This window comes from Erythrolamprus reginae, chromosome 3, assembly GCF_031021105.1.
Source record: "Erythrolamprus reginae isolate rEryReg1 chromosome 3, rEryReg1.hap1, whole genome shotgun sequence".
In the NCBI taxonomy this organism is placed as follows: Eukaryota; Metazoa; Chordata; class Lepidosauria; order Squamata; family Dipsadidae; genus Erythrolamprus; species Erythrolamprus reginae.
Window position 1 is genome coordinate 83,427,597 of NC_091952.1, and position 20,267 is coordinate 83,447,863.

The following is a 20,267-nucleotide window of genomic DNA, read 5'->3' on the forward strand; positions in this document are numbered from 1 at the left end:
CATGGTCACAATCCAATGGAGTGAGGCATGCTAGATTCGATTGCATGATTTCTCTTAGATTAGAATCATCATTCTAATACAGGGGTGTCTAACCTACATCAGCAGCATCACATGATGTATTGTGACTTTCCCCCCCTTTGCTAAATTGTGCGTGGGCATGCGCTGGGAGTTTGACACCCCTGTTCTAATACACACACTTAGTTTAGGAGCAGAGCTCTAGTTCATCAGGGATTTCCTTGAGAAAAAGTTTCTTTACAAGAATTAAGCAACTGTTGCAGGGGCGGGTTCGTCCTACCTTCCTACCAGGGGTGGGCAGCAGGCAGGGCAGGGTGGAACGCAGTTTCACCAGCGAAAATGAAGGTGTGTGCCCAGCTCTAGCTGACCATCCCCCTTCCCATCCTCCTCCTCGGAAAGTGGCAGGCAGACCAGCACCAACAGGTGTTGCAGGGGGCCCATTTCCTCCCTCCTCTTCTCTCAACAGCTGATCGGCACCCGTTCGCCTAGCTACCCAGGAAGGAGAGCGTAAAAAACGCAAAGCAAATTTTCAACCCAGAGAGTGACATTGGTGAGGTTGTAAGTCAAGGACTTAACAGTTCACTTGAACAATGATGATCGTTCAAGCCGCTCCCACCTGGTCACATGGCTGGCAAGCCACTCCTACCCAGTCATATGACGATCAAGCCACACCCACAAAATAAGTCACACCCACAGTGTGGCAGTAAAAATTTTGGCTGCCCATTACTGCTTCCTACCTGTGTGCTGTGTGCACATTGTGGGATTTTGTAGGCATGCGCTCACTATGCTCTTACATGCGCATGGACCCCTAGCACAATTTTGCTTCTGTGCATGCGCAGAGAGATTTTTCTTCTACGTGTGCTCAGAGAGCCAAAAAATCTCCGAATATGAGAAAAAAAAGTGGTGGCATGCATGGACGACAAAGACAGCACCAGAGCAGTTGTGCCCAAATTGTGCAATCGGGGAGGCCACAACCATCGCAGCGCACAGGACGGTACTGGTAGGAACCCAGCCCTGAACTTCTGGTAAGTTATTGTATGCATATCAATGCTATTATCTACAGAAGGGCTCAAGGCTTTGATGGAGGAGAGGTAGCCCACAGGCTAAACATTAAATTCTCTAATCTGGCTTTTTTGCCCAACATCACTATTGCAAAGTTAATTCCGCTAATTTAAACAGATGCTTCTAAATCTATTGCTAGCTTTGTAATTAAATATATGGATTTAAATATACATTCTACACGAAACCCAAGATCTGCTCAAAGAATAGAGGTAGCCACAATATATGGTTAGTAGAATCCGAGACCAAGCTACAAGGAATAAATTGGAATCACTTTATAATATGTAAATAGATATATTGCTCTTGAGTTAAAATGGTATACATAAGAAATATCCCCATTTTGGTGGAGGGGTGTGAATGTTTGTCTGGTGGTGGGCACCAATCACTGAGCACTTGTTGTATGTTGTGTGTGTGTTTTATATTCTATATTTTAAAATCAATTAAAAAATTTATTTAAAAAAAAGAATAGAGGTAGCCCTCCACTTACAACCACAATTAAAGCCTAAGTTTCTATTGCTAAGTGTAGTAGTTGTTAAGTGAGTTTTGCCACATTTTATGACCTTTCTTGTCTGAGTTGTTGAGTGAATCACAGAAGTTGTTAAATTAGTAGCACAGATGTTAAGCGAGTCCAGCTCCTCTATTGGCTTTGCTTGTCAGAAGGTTGCAAAAGGGAATCACATGACCCAGGATACTGCAACGCTCATAAATGTGAATCAGTCACCAAATGTCCAAATTTTGATCACGTGGCCATAGAGATGCTGCAACAGTTATAAGTGTGACAAACAGTCATAAGTCACTTTTTTCAGTGCGGTTGCAACTTTGAACAATCGCTAAATGAATGTTGATAAGTCAAGGACTACCTGTATCAATAAATATCATTGGTGTTACAACTTTTCTTTGTATAAACATGGATATTATTTTTTTCACTATATATTTCACTTGCAGATCATATTACGAAACATAAATTATTCTGGGTTGGTTACTTGTAGTTATATAGATAGCTGTAATTACCGCTCAACTTTATCTTGCATTGTTGATTGTGTGGTTTCCTGTTGTTTTCCTGGATCACGGTCCTTCTTTGCACTTTGTGGAGTTGCAGAAGTTGATTGTTCGTCTTCTTTGACATCTTCCCCCCAACTTTGCTCTTCATTCCCATTATCCGAATCACCTCCAGAGGAGTTTTCTTCACAGCTAGAATCTTCACTGGACGTTGTTTCATAGCTGAATATGGACACCAGGCATTACTTAGTTTTCTCTTTTGACAAGCAAAACAAGTCGATGCAAATAGGTTGATATGTATGCTCTTTGACTTATTCTTGGCCAGTTTTTGTATTGCTTATAGTAAGAAAATATATATCTGAAATTAGGATAACTTGGAACTCAGAACTGACTTAAAAAAGACACACTTAGGGTGAAATAGATGGGGGGGGAGGAAGGATAGATAGATAGATAGATAGATAGATAGATAGATAGATAGATAGATAGATAGATATCAATAGATAGAGAGATAAAGAGATGATAGATAGATAGATGATAGATAGATAGAGAGAGAGAGAGAGAGAGAAAGAGAGAGAGAGAGATGATAGATAGATAGATAGATAGATATCAATAGAGAAATAGATAATAGATAGATAGAGAGAGAGAGAGAGAGAGAGAGAGATAATAGATGATAGATAGATATCAATAGATAGAGAAATAGAGAGATAATAGATAGATAGATAGATAGATAGATAGATAGATAGATAGGTAGGTAGGTAGGTAGGTAGGTAGGTAGATAGAGAGAGAGAGAGACAGACAGACAGACAGACAGACAGACAGATGATAGATGAATTAATCCTCTTGAAAGAATTATAGTAATATTTTAGCTAGAGCTTGTTCTGAATAGTTGGCAGTGCTAGTCATGCAGAAGTATTAGGTGGCTGAGTTTGTACATTTAATCCCATTTGTTGAATAAGTAACAATTGCCAAGATTCACATAAAACACCATTTTTAAAAACCTCAGTGGCTGACTTCATGCAACACACTAAACCAGGAAAAAAATCATCATATTATGACTTAAGAATAGCGTTTGCAATCAAGTGTTTGCTTAGCCTAAGTTGAATGGCAGTTAATTCCAAGGAAATGAGCATAAATTGTAGCTACCATGATGATTGACAGAATAAATTAATTCCAAGAAACACAGTCAACTGCTAAAGCCAAAGGGGGAAATACCTGGGAATATGCATGACAGACAGTGATCTCATTGTTATTTATTACTGATAGAAATCAATGTTGCTATTTCACATTGAATAAAAATGTATCCTGTTAATCTATGCATTCCTGGCATTCATTTTTACTGCTTTCCATGGAACAGTAAATACAAGAGGAATTTGGCGCATATATTTCAATAGCACGTAATTTTGCTTTGGGGAGAAAATGAGTATTCCAGGCCACCCAAAGGTCAACCAGATACATTCAGATAACTCCAAACAGGGGAGGGGGGGAGGTTTCCCAGTTGTTCTGTAACAGCTGGCATTCAAGGCATGTTGCATCTAGCAGACAGAGATCGAAGCAAGCAGCCACTGGTAGCTGCCATTTGTGCATTTTTTCAAAAGAAAAAAATGCCTGTGTGTCAGAGCACTTTAAAGCCATTAGCCCTTGCATGACCATGCATTTTTTAAATTGATTATGTTCTTCAGGTCCTACATCAGTAAGTTACTTTTTTTAAGTGGTTTTGCTACAATAGGCTGTTCCTGAAAGTTTACAAAAAGCAACGCAAGGGAATGTAAGGGAAACAATACTGAATTTGTAAATTAATTGTTATTAGCAGAATTGCCTTGACGATACTTGTTTTAATTTGTAAAGATTAAATGTTTTTAGTGTGAAGAGACACTTAAGATGAATCATGGAATTCGCTTGTGTTTACTGCCTCATGGAGAAATCAGTCTTTCCTTGATGTTTCTTTCTGCACATGCTTAATGATGTTTTAACTAGAAAGGGTGATATGGCTGAAACTAAATACGGAGGTACATTTAAAAATGAGAGTAATGAAATAAAAATTACATTTCTCCCAGTGCCACAACTAATTGTGGGTGAAATCCAGCAGATCTTCAAGAAAAAAATAAAGGAAGTTCAGTTGCCTTTTGACAAAGCATTTTGTAGCAACCATAATCTGGATGCAGTGATGGGCTCCTACAGGTATGGTCAGGTACGCAGTACCAGTAGAAATATTTTTTTATTTTTTTTATTTTTTTCCCTTCTGAGCTGTGGGTATGTTTTTCCTATCGCAGTAAATGAGGTTGAATGTGTATAATTTTAGAAGAGCTGTGTGTGTGTGTGTGTGTGCGTGTGTACATACACACACATACAATTTATATAGTAGATAATGTATATTTTTGTGTGCCTATGTGTAATATGTATGTACACAAATGGCATATATACATAGAATTAAATAGTATATTTTGGATGTTCAGTACTAGTAAATAGGGAAATTGTATCTCTTTGAGGTGAGGAGAGGCCAGGCACCCTACCCCAAACCCTTGACATGAGTGACGTCAAGTTGGCCACCTTTAAGCCAGTCACATGACCGTTAAGTATAAAACTTACCAGGAAAGACTTAATGAACTCAATCTGTATAGTCTGGAGGACAGAAGGGAAAGGAGGGACATGATCGAAACATTTAAATATGTTAAAGGGTTAAATAAGGTTCAGGAGGGAAGTGTTTTTAATTGGAAAGTGAACACAAGAACAAGGGGGAACAATCAAAGGTTAGTTGGGAGAAAGATCAGAAGCAACGTGAGAAAATATTATTTTACTGAAAGAGTAGTAGATGCTTGGAAAAAACTTCCAGCAGATATGGTTGGGAAATCCACAGTAACTGAATTTAAACATGCCTGGGATAAACATATATCCATTCTAAGATAAAATACAGGAAATAGTATAAGGACGGACTAGATGGACTATGAGGTCTTTTTCTGCCATCAATCTTCTATGTTTCTATGTTTCTATGTTTCTAATTTGATTAGTATTTAGTAACAGCCCAAGACATCCATTTAAAGATTGCTTTTTCAGTATGTTAGGGCACAATAACTGTTTCTCATTTCTTTTTAGTCATGATGATGATGATGATGATGATGATGATGATGAAGGAGGAGGAGGAGCTGGTGGGAATAGGATCAGCACACCCAACACACCATGGGCAACTGGCTATGGGACAACCTCACCACCAAGACAATTCCACACAGGATAACATAATGCAATAAATGTTATCCACCACCGATTCCATTTTTGTCAATGGAAATAATGTCAAAGAAACAGTGGTGGATAATATTTATTGCATTGAGTTCTGCATGGAACTGTCCCTTCTGCGATTTTTCCTTCAACAAGTTGGTCATTGCAAGATGGTCCTGATGAGAAGGCCGTGGTGAGTTGGCTCCAGCAAGTTGTCTTAGATGTGGAGGAAGAGCAAGTCCAGGCTATCATCTAGTGTAGAAATGGTTCTGGTTTCTCTGCTGAAATGAAGTCTTGGAATAATCTGCAAGAGGCAGGAACTCATGGCAAGTGAAAAGGGACACAAACAAGAGTGAGCAATCTTTGGGATGGGGACAAGACTGCATTAATATTTGGAGAAACAAGACTTCATTGACTACAGACTGTAGTAAGGCAGATAAAGAGGGACCTAAAAGGTTTAAAAGACCTTGGTAAGGCCACACTTGGAATTCTGCATTCAGTTTTGGTCACCACAATGCAGAAAGAATATTGAGACTCTAGAAAAAGTGCAGAGAAGAGCAACAAAGCTGATTAGGGGACTGGAGGATAAAACATAGGAAGAACGGTTGCAGGAACTGGGCATGGCTAGTTTAATAAAAAGAAGGACCAGGGGAGACATGATAGCAGTGTTCCAATATGTCAGGGGTTACCACAAAGAAGAAAGAGTCAAGCTATTCTCCAAAGCACCTGAGGGTAGAACAAGAAGCAATGGGTGGAAACTTAACAAGGAGAGAAGTAACTTAGAACTAAGGAGAAATTTCCTGACAGTCAGAACGGTGGATCAGTGGAACAGCTTGCCTCCAGAAGTTGTGAATGACTCAACATTGGAAGTTTTAAGCAGATCTGTCTGAAGTAGTGTAAGGTTTCCTGCCTAAGCAGGGGGTTGGACTAGAAGACCTCCAAGGTCTTTTCCAACTCTCTCTCTCTCTCTACACACACACACACTTAGATAATTAATTAATTAATATATAAAGGAATTCAGAGTGCTACATCTAGCCTAGGATCTCCAGGTGTCCGTTAGTGTTGCATGTGCCTACATTAGTTGTTGACTTAGGAGATTTGATCTATCCTCCAGATCCTTCTTCTTCCTTTCGATGTTTGTCATTGCCTAACTTTTTTATTTCCAGCAGTGATTGTTTTGCTTCTTAGGAAGGAAAAAAAGGCATTACTGTAACCCTGAGTCCATTGATGCAGAAATAAATGGCCATTTGCCCCTAGGTAGCCACATATAAATGCCTTCAACCATCAATAGCCACTGACTCTGCTCATTTACTGACCGAGTCAATTGCCAGCTGCAGTAAACTTCCATTTTCCATGTGGTCATTCTTAACTGGCTCCACACATGCTGGATTTACCCTTTTAAAAAAATTCCAGGGGAAAATATTGCTATGGAATAAATTATATGTTTAGATTTGGAACCAAGGGGCAGGGATGGCTTACGGCTGGTGAGAAAGGATTTGATTAACACGTGGGAAAAGTGCAGTTGACTGATCCTTATGCCCCAGGAGCCAAGAACTATTAAGCCTCCCAGGAATTGGCAGGACCTCACCGTACGCAACCTATAATAGTAATTGTTCCAAACTGTGAACTGTACAACATTTCAGCCCCCTGCATAATAAATTCAAGAACTCCCATGTGTTGTTGTTGTTGTTTTTAAAAAAAGATCGCCTGTAAAAGAGAATGGAGTAACAATCATAATGAAATTATTTGGACCCCTCTTTAGAAATCCAAAGAGAAAGAAGGTTAAACTGAAGACTAAACACAATAACAGTAAGGAATAAAAGATGTAAGATAATATAAAGAAAGTAATCCGTAATATATATCAGTGATGGTGAACCTTTTTTTCCTCAGGTGCCAAAAGAGTGTGTGTGCGTGCTATCGCACATGTGTGAGTGCCCACATCCATAATTCCATGCCTGGGGAGGGTGGTATCAGCTTCCACCGTCCCCCGGAAGCCCTGTGGAGGCTGGAAACGGCCTGTTTCCCAACTTCTGGTGGGCCCAGTAGGCGCCTGTTTTGCTCTACCTAGGCTCCAAATGCTTCCCTGGAGACGGGAGAGGGTAAAAACACCCTCCTCATCCCCCAGGAGGCTCTCTGGAAGCCAAAAATGCCCTCCTAGAGCCTCTGTGTGAGCCAAAATTCAGCTGGCCGGTACACACATGCACACTGGAGCTGAGCTAGGGCAATGGCTCATGTGCCAGCAGATATCGCTCTGCGTGCCATGTGTGGCACCCGTGTTATAGGTTCGCCATCACTTATATATACAATAAAATAACAACAATAGTGTGGCATGCACATTAGGACTGCTCATTCGGCTTGCTATTCAAACTTTGCAATGGTGCTGAACAAGAGAGACTTATGAGCAGTCCTGAAGACTTCTGGCTGTCACATTGTTCCTGTAGTCCAGTGCTTCTCAATTTTTTTTCTGTTACACCATTTCACACACCCCTTCCCAACTCTGCAGGGATGATTGTTTGCAATATTTAGAAACATAGAAACATAGATTGAGGGCAGAAAAAGACTTCATAGTTCATCTAGTTTGCCCTTATACTATTTCCTGTATTTTATCTTAGGATGGATATATGTTTATCCCAGGCATGTTTAAATTCAGTTACTGTGGATTTACCAACCACGTCTGCTGGAGGTTTGTTCCAAACATCTACTACTCTTTCAGTAAAATAATATTTTCTCGTGTTGCTTCTGATCATTCCCCAACTAACTTCAGATTGTTCCTCTTTGTTCTTGTGTTCACTTTCCTATTAAAAACACTTTCCTCTTGGACCTTATTTAACCCTTTGACATATTTAAATGTTTCGATCATGTCCCCCCATTCCCTTCTGTCCTCTACACTATACAAATTGAATTCATGAAGTCTTTCCTGATATGTTTTATGCTTAAGACCTTCCACCATTTTTGTAGCCCGCCTTTGGACCCGTTCAATTTTATCAATATCTTTTTGTAGATGAGGTCTCCAGAACTGAACACAGTATTCCAAATGTGGTCTCACCAGAGGGATCACAATCTCCCTCTTGTTGTACCTGTAGCTATGCAGCCAAGCATTCTACTTGTTTCCCTATCGCCTGACCGCACTGTTCACTCATTTTGAGACTGTCAGAAATCACTATCCCTAAGCATGTTAGCATGTTTTCACTGAAAAAACTCAAGTGGCTTATCAGCATGATTGGGGTGTATTTTGTTTAAGTGATGCTTTAATTTATTTGGCTTCATGCTGTCTGTTGCCAACATTTTTAGACACGGTAAACATACCGGTCTTTCCTCGTTACCCACTGTAGTCACAGTGAAGCCAAACACTACATACGCTTCATCACATTTCCTCGTCTTAGATTTTGGAAGTGTTATGTTTGTCTCATTATCTCCATCTCTCTCCTCCTTTCTTTTCATCCATGTTAAATATTTTTCAATGGAGTCTCTTAATACCTTGTTATCTGCACTTCATTATCTCCTGCTCTGTGCTGTGTGCTATTGTTCAGCACAAAAAAACTCTACTCTCTGCGGCAAAATAAAGCATGTTCCTTGGGATCACGCCCCCCCCCAGCAACGCTCCACGCTCCCCCAGGGGATCCCGCCCCACTATTTGAGAAGCACTGATATAGTCAATTGCAATTTCTGTGATTATGATTTCTGACATTCCTTGCCAACATGGCAAAACCAAAGTCATTGAGAAAGCCAATAGAAAGTCAGAAGTTGCAATCATGTGAGGTCCATGCTTATTACCAATCCATGCAAACCTTGCTTAATTATGATGATAAGGATTGCTAGAATTGTCATTGCTTAGTGATGTGGTCACGTGACACTGCATTTTACAAGCCCATCTATCTATCTATCTATCTATCTATCTATCTATCTATCTATCTATCTATCTATCATCTATCTATCTGTCTATCATCTATCTATCTATCTATCTATCTATCTATTACCTATCATCTATCTATCTATCTATCTATCATCTATCTATCTATCATCTATCTATCTATCTATCTATCTATCTATCTATCTATCTATCTATCTATCTATCTATCTATCTATCTATCTATCTATCTATCTATCTATCTGATTGGATTTATATGACGCCCGACTCCAAGAACTTGGGGTGGCTTACAACATATAAAAAGAAACAATAGGATACAGTAGGATAAATCCAATTAATTAAAACGAAGTAAACTAGTATAAAATCCCCAATTGTATTAATCATACCCATTCAGACAAGAACCATGCATAACATTCATCAGCCAGGGGGCTAAGATCTAATCGTCCCAAGCCTGGTGGCATAAATGAGTCTTAAGACTCTTATGGAAGGCGAAGAGGGTGGGGGCAGTGCGAATCTCTGGGGGGAGTTGATTCCAGAGGACCGCCCCCCCCCCCCCCCCCCACTGAGAAGGCTCTTTCCCTAGGCCGCTCCAAGTGACATTGTCTAGTTCAGTGTTTCCCAACCTTGGCAACTTGAAGAGATCGGGACTTCAACTCCCAGAATTCCCCAGCCAGCATCCGCTGGCTGGGGAATTCTGGGAGTTGAATTCCCGATCTCTTCAAGTTGCCACGGTTGGGAAACACTGGTCTAGTTAACAGGACCTGGAGAAGGCCATCTCTGTGGGTCCTAACCAGTTGCTGGGATTCATACGGCAGAAGGCGATTCCACAAGTAATCTGCCCCAATGCCATGTAGAGCTTTTGCTATCATAACCTGAAGACTACCTGCATTGAGGCTTACTGCATAGTCCATTACTCATTCATTGGAACAAGTATCATTTCTTTTCTGAAATATGGGTTGAGCTTTTCCTTGATTGCTAAGCAAGGAATCAATTATACTTGAAGCAGGAATGTATGAGTCCTATTAATTACATTCTCTTTATTGCTTCTTGGCAACCTTTGACAGAGATCTAATGCACAGTAGAATGGAAGAGCAATAAACAAAGTTACATTTAATCAGACATGTCCATATCATTTTGAGCACACATGCAATGAAGCATTATAAAATGAGAAGGCAATCTTGTCCCTTCCACTGATGCTTACCCACCATTTACCCCAACAAACTGCAGGTTCTTTTTGGCGCCGTTACTTCCTTCGTGGAAACCAGCTTCTTTCTTTTTCATAATGGATTTCAGACTTGTACTTGGAGAGATTTCTGATAGAAATAAGTTTTAAAACAATTATATAAGAATGTTATCAGTACTGCTCTTTCTTAATATTATCATATATATATTGCAAATGTTGAGTTCTACTGCCAACTTTTCCCCATGACGGATGTTCATGATGGACATCCCTGAGGGGTCAGGGCTTCATGCAGCCACCAGGCATTCTTCCCAATGTACATGAGAATTCTCTCATGCCAACATGGAAGATGTGGTAGAAAAATCTCCCATGCTTTTCTCGACTGTGAGTCATATAAACCCATTATGACAGCCGAGGTTCATTAAAAAAAATCGTGACAACGTAAGAACAAGAATGGAGGTTACCGTGAGCAACCAAGAAATAAACGGCATGGATCACTAAACAAATAACTCCAGAGTTGTCTTTCGAGGTACAAATGACCAGGTTCAAATTGTCCTACTTTGGACACATAATCTAGAGCAGTGGTGGCACATGGAGCCATATTTGCTGGCACGCTAGCCATTGGTTGGCCTAGCTCAGCTCCAGTGCGTATGTATAGGCCGTTCTGATGATTTTTGGCTTGCACAGAGGCTCTGGGAGGATATTTTCTCTCTGGGTGTCTTCGGAGAAGGGCGGCATACAAATCTAATAAATAAATAAATATTTTTGACTTCTGGGGGGCCTTTAGGGGGATGGAGGAAGGTGTTTTTGCCTTCCCCAGGCTCGTCTCTGGAGCCTGAGGAGGGTGAAAAATGGGCCTACTAGGCCCACCAGAAGTTGTGAAACAGGCCATTGCTGGTCTCCAGAGGGCCTCTGGGGCAAGGCCATTTACACCTTTCCCAAGCATTGAATTATGGATGTGGGCACTCTCGTATGCATGATAGTGCACACTCACACGCTTTTGGCACCTGAGGAAAAAAAGGTTTGCCATCACTGATTTAGAGACTTAGCTCTCTAGAGCAGTGTTTCCCAACTGTGGCAACTTGAAGATATTTGGACTTCAACTCCCAGAATTCCCCAACCAGTGAATGCTGGCTAAGAAATTCTGGGAGTTGAAGTCCAGATATCTCCAAGTTGCCAAGGTTGGGAAACACTGCTCTAGAGAAGGCTCTAATGCTGAGAAGGTGGAATGTAATAGGAGAGGAGAACAACTAGTACCAAGCTGTGTGGATCAGTTACAGTGGCGGTGGGCGAGTGTACAATTGGAATCCCTGGAAATACCATCCTATGGACAGATTATTACAGAGAAAACCTACCTGTGTGGTTGTTAAGAATCAGCACTAACTTGAAACATCATGTTCAGCTGGAAGATGCTATGAGTGATATTATCCCCCAATTTTTCCCATTGTCCTGAATTGGCAGTAGTGTTTGACTAATTTCTCAGGATAAACTTTAATTAAGTCAACTTACTAATTGGGCTGATAATAAGCTATAAATGAATAGGAAAAGAATTGGGTCAAACAACATCAGTTCTCACCATACAGCATTTCTCTGAAAAGCAACAAGCAAGCATGTAGCAGTGGTTTTAAACAAGCAAGCCTATGGGTGAGATATTAGACACCAAGCTATCTACACAATGTTGCCCAGTCTACACTCCAATACATGTCTGCTGCCTTCAGGAAGGAGGTTATTCCCATGATCAGTCCCAAGATGCCTCAAAAAGGCATCATGTTGTGTATCAATACTACCAAGTACATTTCTTGAGCTGGACTTACTCCAGGTGATAAATTGGCAACTGCAGAACCATGGCAATTAATCTGTGATATTCTAGATAATTTTATTTGTTTGCTTGTTATTTGCTCACTCATTTGTAGCCCACCTGTATTATTTTTAACAAACAATCCAAAGTACCAAACATATAGATCACATCTTCCTCCTCCTATTTTCCCTACAATGACAACTGTTTGAGTTAGGTTAGGGTGTAAGAGAGTGGCTGACCCAAAGTCACCCACCTGCTTTTCATGGCTAAACCAAGACTTGAATTTATGGTCCTCTGCTTTCTAACCAATGAACCAAACTGGCTCTCATCCGGAATGAAAAAGAATACCAGAGTTCACATTTAGTAGGAAATGCTAATAATAGTATGTTTTCCTAGAGGATACTCTGGTACTTTTGTTTTGTATTTTGATTGCATTGTCTGGACATTTGTATTTTGAAGAACTATAAATGCTCCACAGAGTTACCTATGCTAGCCTAATATGAGCAAAAATAAAATTAGTGAATATGGTAGTGCATAACATCTGGAAGGAATTAATTTGCTTATCTGCACAAAAGTATTTAGAGTCAGGGTGGCACAGTGGTTAGAATGCAGCACTGCAAGCTACTTCAGCTAACTGCTAGTTGTAGCTCAGCAGTTCAAATCTCACCACCAGCTCAAGGTTGACTCAGCCTTCCACCCTTCTGAGGTGGATAAAATGAGGACCCAGATTGTTGGGGGCAATATGCTGATTCTGTAAACCACTTAGAGAGGGCTGTAGAAGCACTATGAAGCCGTATATAAATCTAATTGCTATTGCTATTAGGTCTCAGTATGAAAAATGGGTTATTTGTTCTGCTTGCCAAAGGATTATTGAATTGGACTAATTCATTGTGATTTTAAAATTATTAATACAAATAAAGTGGGTTTTTCCAAACGTGTCTACATGCTTTTAAGTTCTGAAATTTAAAATTTTCTATTCAAACTATAAATTTGGTACCTAACTTTTAGCAATGATTGCCTTAGAATTTTTTCTCTTCAGCACAGGAATAGATAGTTGGATGGTGTCACAAATGCAAGCAACCCAGTGTCCACCAGATATATTGGATTTTAAACTCTTATCAGTCAATGTTGATGGAAAAAATTGCCTATCTTTCATCACTATGAGAATCTTCAGATTGGTCACTTCCTGAACTCCATAGGTTTGCCTATACATCCCAGGAGGGGTTTTTTGAACTTTCTAAAATGTTTTGTTTTATATCACATTGTGTGCTAGGATCTGATTATACGCAGGGATGGCAAGATATTTGAGAGCATCACCACATACACCATTTGGCAAGGATCTAGAATCATGCTAAATTATAAATGCCTAAAATGTTGGAAACTCATTTTAATGTTCCCATCTAATTTTTACCTAGCAAGCTCAATCCAGATCAGAGCAAGCACATGCCACTCAGTTCTGCTAGAAAAATAAATAAATGGCTTGATCTTTATTTATTAAACATCAGCAAACACCACAACAGTTAACTGGCAAAAGCAAAGCAAAAATGCAGGGAGAAAGACCAGAACAACAGGCAAAAATTTACCTGTACCTCTATACATAAAAAGGCACAAAATTTTCCTTATTGGAAATTATATTATGCATAACTAGTATGCTGGTGGCCTTTCTTTTATCCCATGTTTAAATCTTTTGTGTATAAAATGGCACAAGAGAGATTGAAAGAAGAAAGTGATGCCTCCTGAATTCTGCACCTTTTTTTAAAAACCTGAATAAATAGGGATTATAAAAGCCCAAAATTCCATTTACCTCTTATTTCCCACAGTTTTTCTCCCTATATTATCAGAGATCCATTCATTCTGGAGGGGAGATTTGTTAGAATTACACAATGCTCTGAACTCATTCAGTCCTTACTGGACAATTGAAGGAATCTGTTCATTCAGGATTTTGTGCCTTCCTTATTTTCCGGATTTGAAAACCTTCGAGACCTACCAAGTTTATTTAATATCTTCCTTTTAGGCATTTTAGACACAAGAACAAAGGCATTCACATTTTAAATTTCAAACTGAACTTTGAAATTGGACTGGAAATTTTAAGAGACAGAATGGAATCATAGGGAATCAACTTTCTATATGCTTGGGAAAAGGGCATCCTACACTGCGTAAATTATGAGAACAAAAATTTGTGAAATTGGACATGAATAAGAGCTGATGTCTGCTTTGTTGTTCATTAAAATATAAGGCTAGGTATCTATACAAGTTTTCTGAAGCTGCCAAAGTCTGTTATTTGTCAGTTCACATTTAGCTCACTAGGTCACATTGTCACATGCTGAGACAGCAAACTAGAAAGCCCAGATCATTCAGAGATAGCATGGCAAAATTAGAATGTCGATAGTGCATGAAAGAGAGGGAAGACTATGAGCTGATTTTCTGTTATCGCAAGAGATTGAAAAATAGAATATGAGAGTGACTGGGATTTGCTTCCGTTGCTGTTTTACATGCAACAGACCTTACATTTAAACTTTAGCTCTCCATAATTTAAATTGAAAAGAGGCATCAGAGTTTGAATACCTTATAGTTTTGGCAGAATAGTAGGCATTGTGGCAAAGCAGGCACTGACTCAATGTATTTTGTAATGTACGATAAAGCGCATAGTAATCTATCCCCCTATTCTACTCAGTGAGGCTTCTTTGATGGCAGCATCCACCAACTCTCAGAAGGTCAAAATCTGAAGTCAAGGACAAGCTATGTGACATTTAAAGCTTTGACAGAGATAAGAAGCCACGGAACTCAAGGACTAATGTTCACAAACATACCATTCTAGTATGCTTACAGTAGAATCAGTTTTGTACCTCTAGGTAGTCCTTGATTCACAACCATTTGTTTAGTGACTGCTCAACGTTACGACAACATTAAAAATGGACTCACAACCATTTTTCATACTTATGTCGCGGCAGCATCCCTGTGGTCACATCATCAAAATTCAAACACTTGGCAACTGGCATGGATATTAATGGTTGCGATGTCCAGGGTGGTGGTGTCAAGTGTCATTTTGTGACACTTTTGCGACAAGTTACATGAATGGGGAAGCCAGATTGAGTTTACAACTGTGTTAGTAACTTAACAATGGGAGGGTTTCACTGAAGAATTCTGGCAAAAAAGGATGTAAATGGGTAAAACTCAACATCTGTGTTGCTTGGCAATGGAAATTTCAAGCTCAATAGTGGTCATAAGTTGATGGCTATTTATATTGACCTACTTTATCATATTGTATATATTGTATGCTTATTTATATGCAATGGAATACATGTCCTCATTTGGGAATCTTGGACTAAGTGAGTTGAAGGGTTGATTTCCCTGACTGGTGCTGACTCGAGATCAGGGTTATTGACTTATTGAACACTACATGCACATAGTGAGCATTCCAATTAATATAAGTTTTTGCTCTATTTGAAAAACATTTAATATTCCAGAATATGTACAGCTAATCTTCCTTTATAAGTCATAATGCATTTTTAAGTATTAACTTAGACAAGTGGTTCTCAACCTGGGGGTCGGGACCCCTTTGGGGATCGAATGGCCATTTCACAGGGGTCGCCTAAGACCTGGAAAAGACTAATTCCCCGTGGTGTTAGGAATGAAAGCTTCTATTCTGGCGCCTTAGAACATATTTTTAGAATCTGACCAATCAGGCATTTACAGTAGGGGTGTTCCTGCCAATCAGCTTAACGCTCTATTGGGAGAATTGGCGCTCGACTTATGGTTGGGGGTCACCACATCATGAGGAACTATATCAAGGGGCCGCGGCATTAGAAAGGTTGAGAACCACTGACTTAGACTAAGAGGAGCCCGGGCTCTTAGTACATAACTTCTTTGAGATTTTCCCAAACAACCACAAAGAAGGTATGGACAGTATATTAAGTGATGTTTCATTTTCTTTTTTTAAAAAAACCAGGGAATATTCGGTAAATATCTTAGTTTTGCCTTTTTATTTTGAAAAACCAATGATGTCTACTTGATTTGTTTCTCAAGTGGTGCTACTACCCCTGAATACCATCAGTGTAAGAGAATGAAAGACTGGCTTTGTCAAAACTATTTACCCAACTCTTGATACTGTGTGTTGGAATTCTCTTGGTCTGTTGGTGTCTGTGCTGAGTAGGCAGACAGCAGCAAATTCAGGGAATTAACAAGTTGATTCTGGATCGAACTGAGTTTTGAGGCTGGTTGCTTTATTGCACTGGCTAGCTCGGGATACCCATGTTCTAGGCACAGCCACTGCTCTTGTAAGAGATCCTTGATTTTCTTGATGTATTGGCCCACAATGGGATCTGGAGGTGATTCCTTTGCTTCTTGGTGATTCTGCGCCTCATGCTCTTGCTGAGCATCTTCTTGAAAAATGATTTGCATTCCTTTGGGTTTTATGTCTGCGGTCTTGGGACCAGAACCATTTTCTCCATCAGAAACAAAGGGCTGAGCTGTCACAAGGTTCCTTTCTGTCTTGCTGTTTCCATTATCAACATGTGCCGATAGCTCATTATAGCTTGGTTCAACCATGAAGGAATCGCTTTCCTGAACAATTCTCTCTCCTGCCTTGTTTCTCTCCAAAGTAGGCTTATCTCTTCCTCCATCATCATCATCAGATATCTCAGCAGAGAGTAACACTTCACCTATTTCCATATTTTTATCACCCGTCTCGTAAGTAACACCACCTGGAGGTTCCATAAGCTCTGTGATACTTACAGAGATCTCTTTTTCATGCATCACCTTTTCATGCACATGTTCAGTATTCACAGCCACATCAAAGTATTGGGGGGCACTTCCGGCCTGTACGCCAGGCTTCATTTCTTTGATGTTCTCCCCACAGAGTTTCTTTTCCAGCTGTGCTTTAGAACTTGCGAGCAATTCAATACTTCTCTCTTTTGCTTTGATTTCCTGATCCTGTTGCTTCAAAACCATCCGGATCTGCTCGAGTTCTTCTGTTTTGCGATTCAGTTGCTTCTCCAGAATTACAATATGCTGCTGTAACGCTTTCATATTGCTGGCACCTTTGAGAAGGAAGGGCTCGAGTTCTGTATTTCCCCCCACTTCTGTAGTGCTAAGGCCTGTCATTTGACCCTCTTCCTCTGCTTCTTCTGGAAGAGCCTCACATATGTTAAGTTCAATTTCCTCCTGGGATTGTTTTACAGACATGGTTTCTGAAGTGCCGATAAAGGCCAAGCCACTCTGAATGGATGAGGGACATACCTGTGACTCATGACATTCTTCTCCACTCTTAACCATGTCAGGGAATTCCTGACAAATTAGAGGTTGGCTTTGCTGTGGATCACTAGGTGGTGTTATTTCCTTAGGAAGCTCTGGTTGTTGCTGGTCTAACAGAAGTTGAGCTTCTCTCCTTAAACCCGGACTTTTCTCAGAATCCTGGATGGCTTTATTGGTTTGCTCTTTCATATCCGTTAGATTTTCATGAAGGGGTAATGAAGATCTTTCGGAACTATTTAACTTGGATGGCTTTTTGGCAGGGCTAAAATCAAGCTCTAAACCATTCCTGTTGGAAGACTGAAGAAATCCCGAAGGGAGAAAAGCTGCTTGATGAGTTTCTTCTTCTAAATTTGGAATTGGTGGAAGCTGGGCAGGCATGCTGGATGTTCTTAGAAGCTGAGGCCTTCCATTATAATTGGTGGCCTTTTCTTCAAGGGGAAGAGGATCTTGTTTGACAGTCTCTATTTGCAGGGCTTTCTTTCTGTAGCTCAGTCCTTGGGGAAGAGTTGAATGCGAAGACGTGTCGATGGGTGTGACCAGGGACCTGCTCTCCTCTGCATCTAAGGACGTCTTTCTCTGTGTAAGGAAACTCTTGTTTAAGGAAGATGAATAGACATTGGATCCATTTTCTGGAAGGCTAAAGTTCCGAGGCAGGGTGCTAAATTTGGGGTGCTTAGTTTTCCGGTGGACTGGAATTCTCTTGATAGTATTTCCCTTTTCAATGTCATCGACATACTTCAGGAAGTCAAGATCTAAATGGAAACCATAGGGGGTTTCAACAGAATAGGGACTTTGAGGTGGATCTTTATCCTCTGCTTTTGATGCCCAGTTATCTGCTAACATGGAAAAAAATAGAAACAAAAAAAATAAAAGCTTTAATTTACAAGAGGTTATTATAATTTTATTGTAATAAAATATTATTAAAATATTGTAAATTTATTGTAATAAAAAATTATCTTCCTGATAAATATAAATAGTCGAAGGCAAATCTACATACAGTAATACCTCGTCTTACGAACTTAATTGGTTCCGGGAGGAGGTTCATAAGGCGAAAAGTTCTTAAGACGAAACAATGTTTCCCATAGGAAACAATGTAAAAGCGATTAATGCGTGCAAGGGGGAAAAAATCGCAAAATGGCGCTCCGCTGGGCGCAGCTGCTCGGCTGTCACCTTTTGAAACAGCTGGGGGGCTTCTCGGTGTTCTCCCAAACCCGAACCCGAACTTTTGCTGAACTTTTCAGGTTCGGGTTCGGGAGGCCGCCGAGAAGTACCGCCGCCCATCTGTCACCTTCTGAAACAGCCGGGCGCTTCTGGGCGTTCTCTCGAACGCCGAACCCGGAAGTTCGGCAAAAGTTCAGGTTCGGGTTCCGGAGGCTGCCGAGAAGCTCCCAGCTGTTCCAGGAAGGACGTCTTTGTGACATCAAAGCTCCGCCCATGGAATTCCATATTGGGATTCCCCACCTCTGTTTGAACCTCCAGATCGGCCGAAAACGCCACCACCGATCGCAAAATGGTGCTCTGCCCGGTGCCGGCGCCTGGCTGTAACCTTCTGAAACAGCCAGGCATTTCTCAGCGGCCTCCGGAACCCAAACCCAAACCCAAACTTTTGCCGAACTTCCGGGTTCGGCGTTCGAGAGAACGCCCAGAAGCGCCTGGCTGTTTCAGAAGGTGACAGACGGGTGGCGGCGTTTCTCCCAAATGCCGAACCCGGAAGTTTGGCAAAAGTTTGGGTTCGGGTTCGGGTTCTGGAGGCTGCTGAGAAGCACCCGGCTGTTTCAGAAGGTTACAGCCGGGCAGCGCCACCCAGCGGAGTTCGTAAGGCGAAAAAAGTTCGTAAGAAGAGGCAAAAATTTTCCGAACCCCGGGTTTGTATCTCGAAAAGTTTGTATCACGAGGGGTTCGTATCACGAGGTACCACTGTATTTAGGAAAAACAATTAGGAAATATTCTTCTCTTTTTAGATTAATTGTTCATTTAATTCTACACATCTCTTCTAATATTGCAGAACTGTTGGCTTGAAAGTAGAACAAGCCTATAAAGCTATCCTTTTTACTTCTGACTGAACATAAACAACTTTTATACCGAAACCCATATACTTATCATGCACCATTCTTATTTCCAAGGATTTCACTGCATAAATTACATACGCCTAAGGATGGAGTTTTATGGAAAGGCCAGAAGGAAGTAACAAAGTATTTTGACCAAGCAACATTATGCACACAGAATATTAGTAACAGGCTGATTAAGGCTTATCTTTTTGAGCCTATCAGGTTTCATCCCAAAGAAATTTAAAATATTGTTCTTAGTTCCTTGGAGGAAGGATAAGAAAACTAAATACCAAACGAGGAGGGTTAGATATGCTAAGTTTAAGTCAACCTATTGGTTTTCTCAAGATATGTCTACAGCAATACAGACCTATTCCAGCACTGATGAAAATCAGCCTGTATTAGTATGCATAACTTTTTATTCTAAATGCTAGCTATAGCTCCAGGCACAATTATAAGGCAGCGTCATTAAATCACTGCAGTTAGTCTCTATCCACAAGGCAAAGAGGGAAAGAACGGCTGGCAATTTGTCATCCAAGACATTTCTGTAGAGTCAGCTAGAAGATACACATCCCCAAAGAGGGATGTGAAAATACATAAACTTATTTTCTGTGACTCCACAGATATTTGTTCCATTATGAGTCCTCAGGAATTTGCTAAATCATCACTCTAATTGATAATTAGGTAAACAACTGCTTCTGCAGACTGTGTTATGGATCTGTTTTAAAAGCCACATGATTCTAATATATGTGAAATATTTACTATTACACTCAGTACTAATAATGCATTTTTCAACACATTTTCCAACCATGACAAGTACCATACTTACTGGCATGGATT

The 20,267-nt window shown here is 40.4% G+C and overlaps 1 protein-coding gene across 3 annotated transcripts in view; it reads right to left on the reverse strand.

The window, feature by feature from the left end:
* KANK4 (KN motif and ankyrin repeat domains 4) overlaps nucleotides 1–20,267 on the reverse strand; it is an 88,801-nt gene that overhangs the window by 21,143 nt on the left and 47,391 nt on the right. For 2 of the 3 annotated variants that reach the window (XM_070746034.1, XM_070746035.1), the window contains exons 3-5: nucleotides 16,224–18,218; nucleotides 10,353–10,464; nucleotides 2,086–2,295 (exon numbers count right to left, since the gene is read on the reverse strand). In XM_070746034.1, the coding sequence (XP_070602135.1) occupies nucleotides 2,086–2,295; nucleotides 10,353–10,464; nucleotides 16,224–18,218 (2,317 nt within the window). The remainder of the gene's footprint in view (nucleotides 1–2,085; nucleotides 2,296–10,352; nucleotides 10,465–16,223; nucleotides 18,219–20,267) is intronic. The other variant, XM_070746036.1, reaches the window with a different exon arrangement.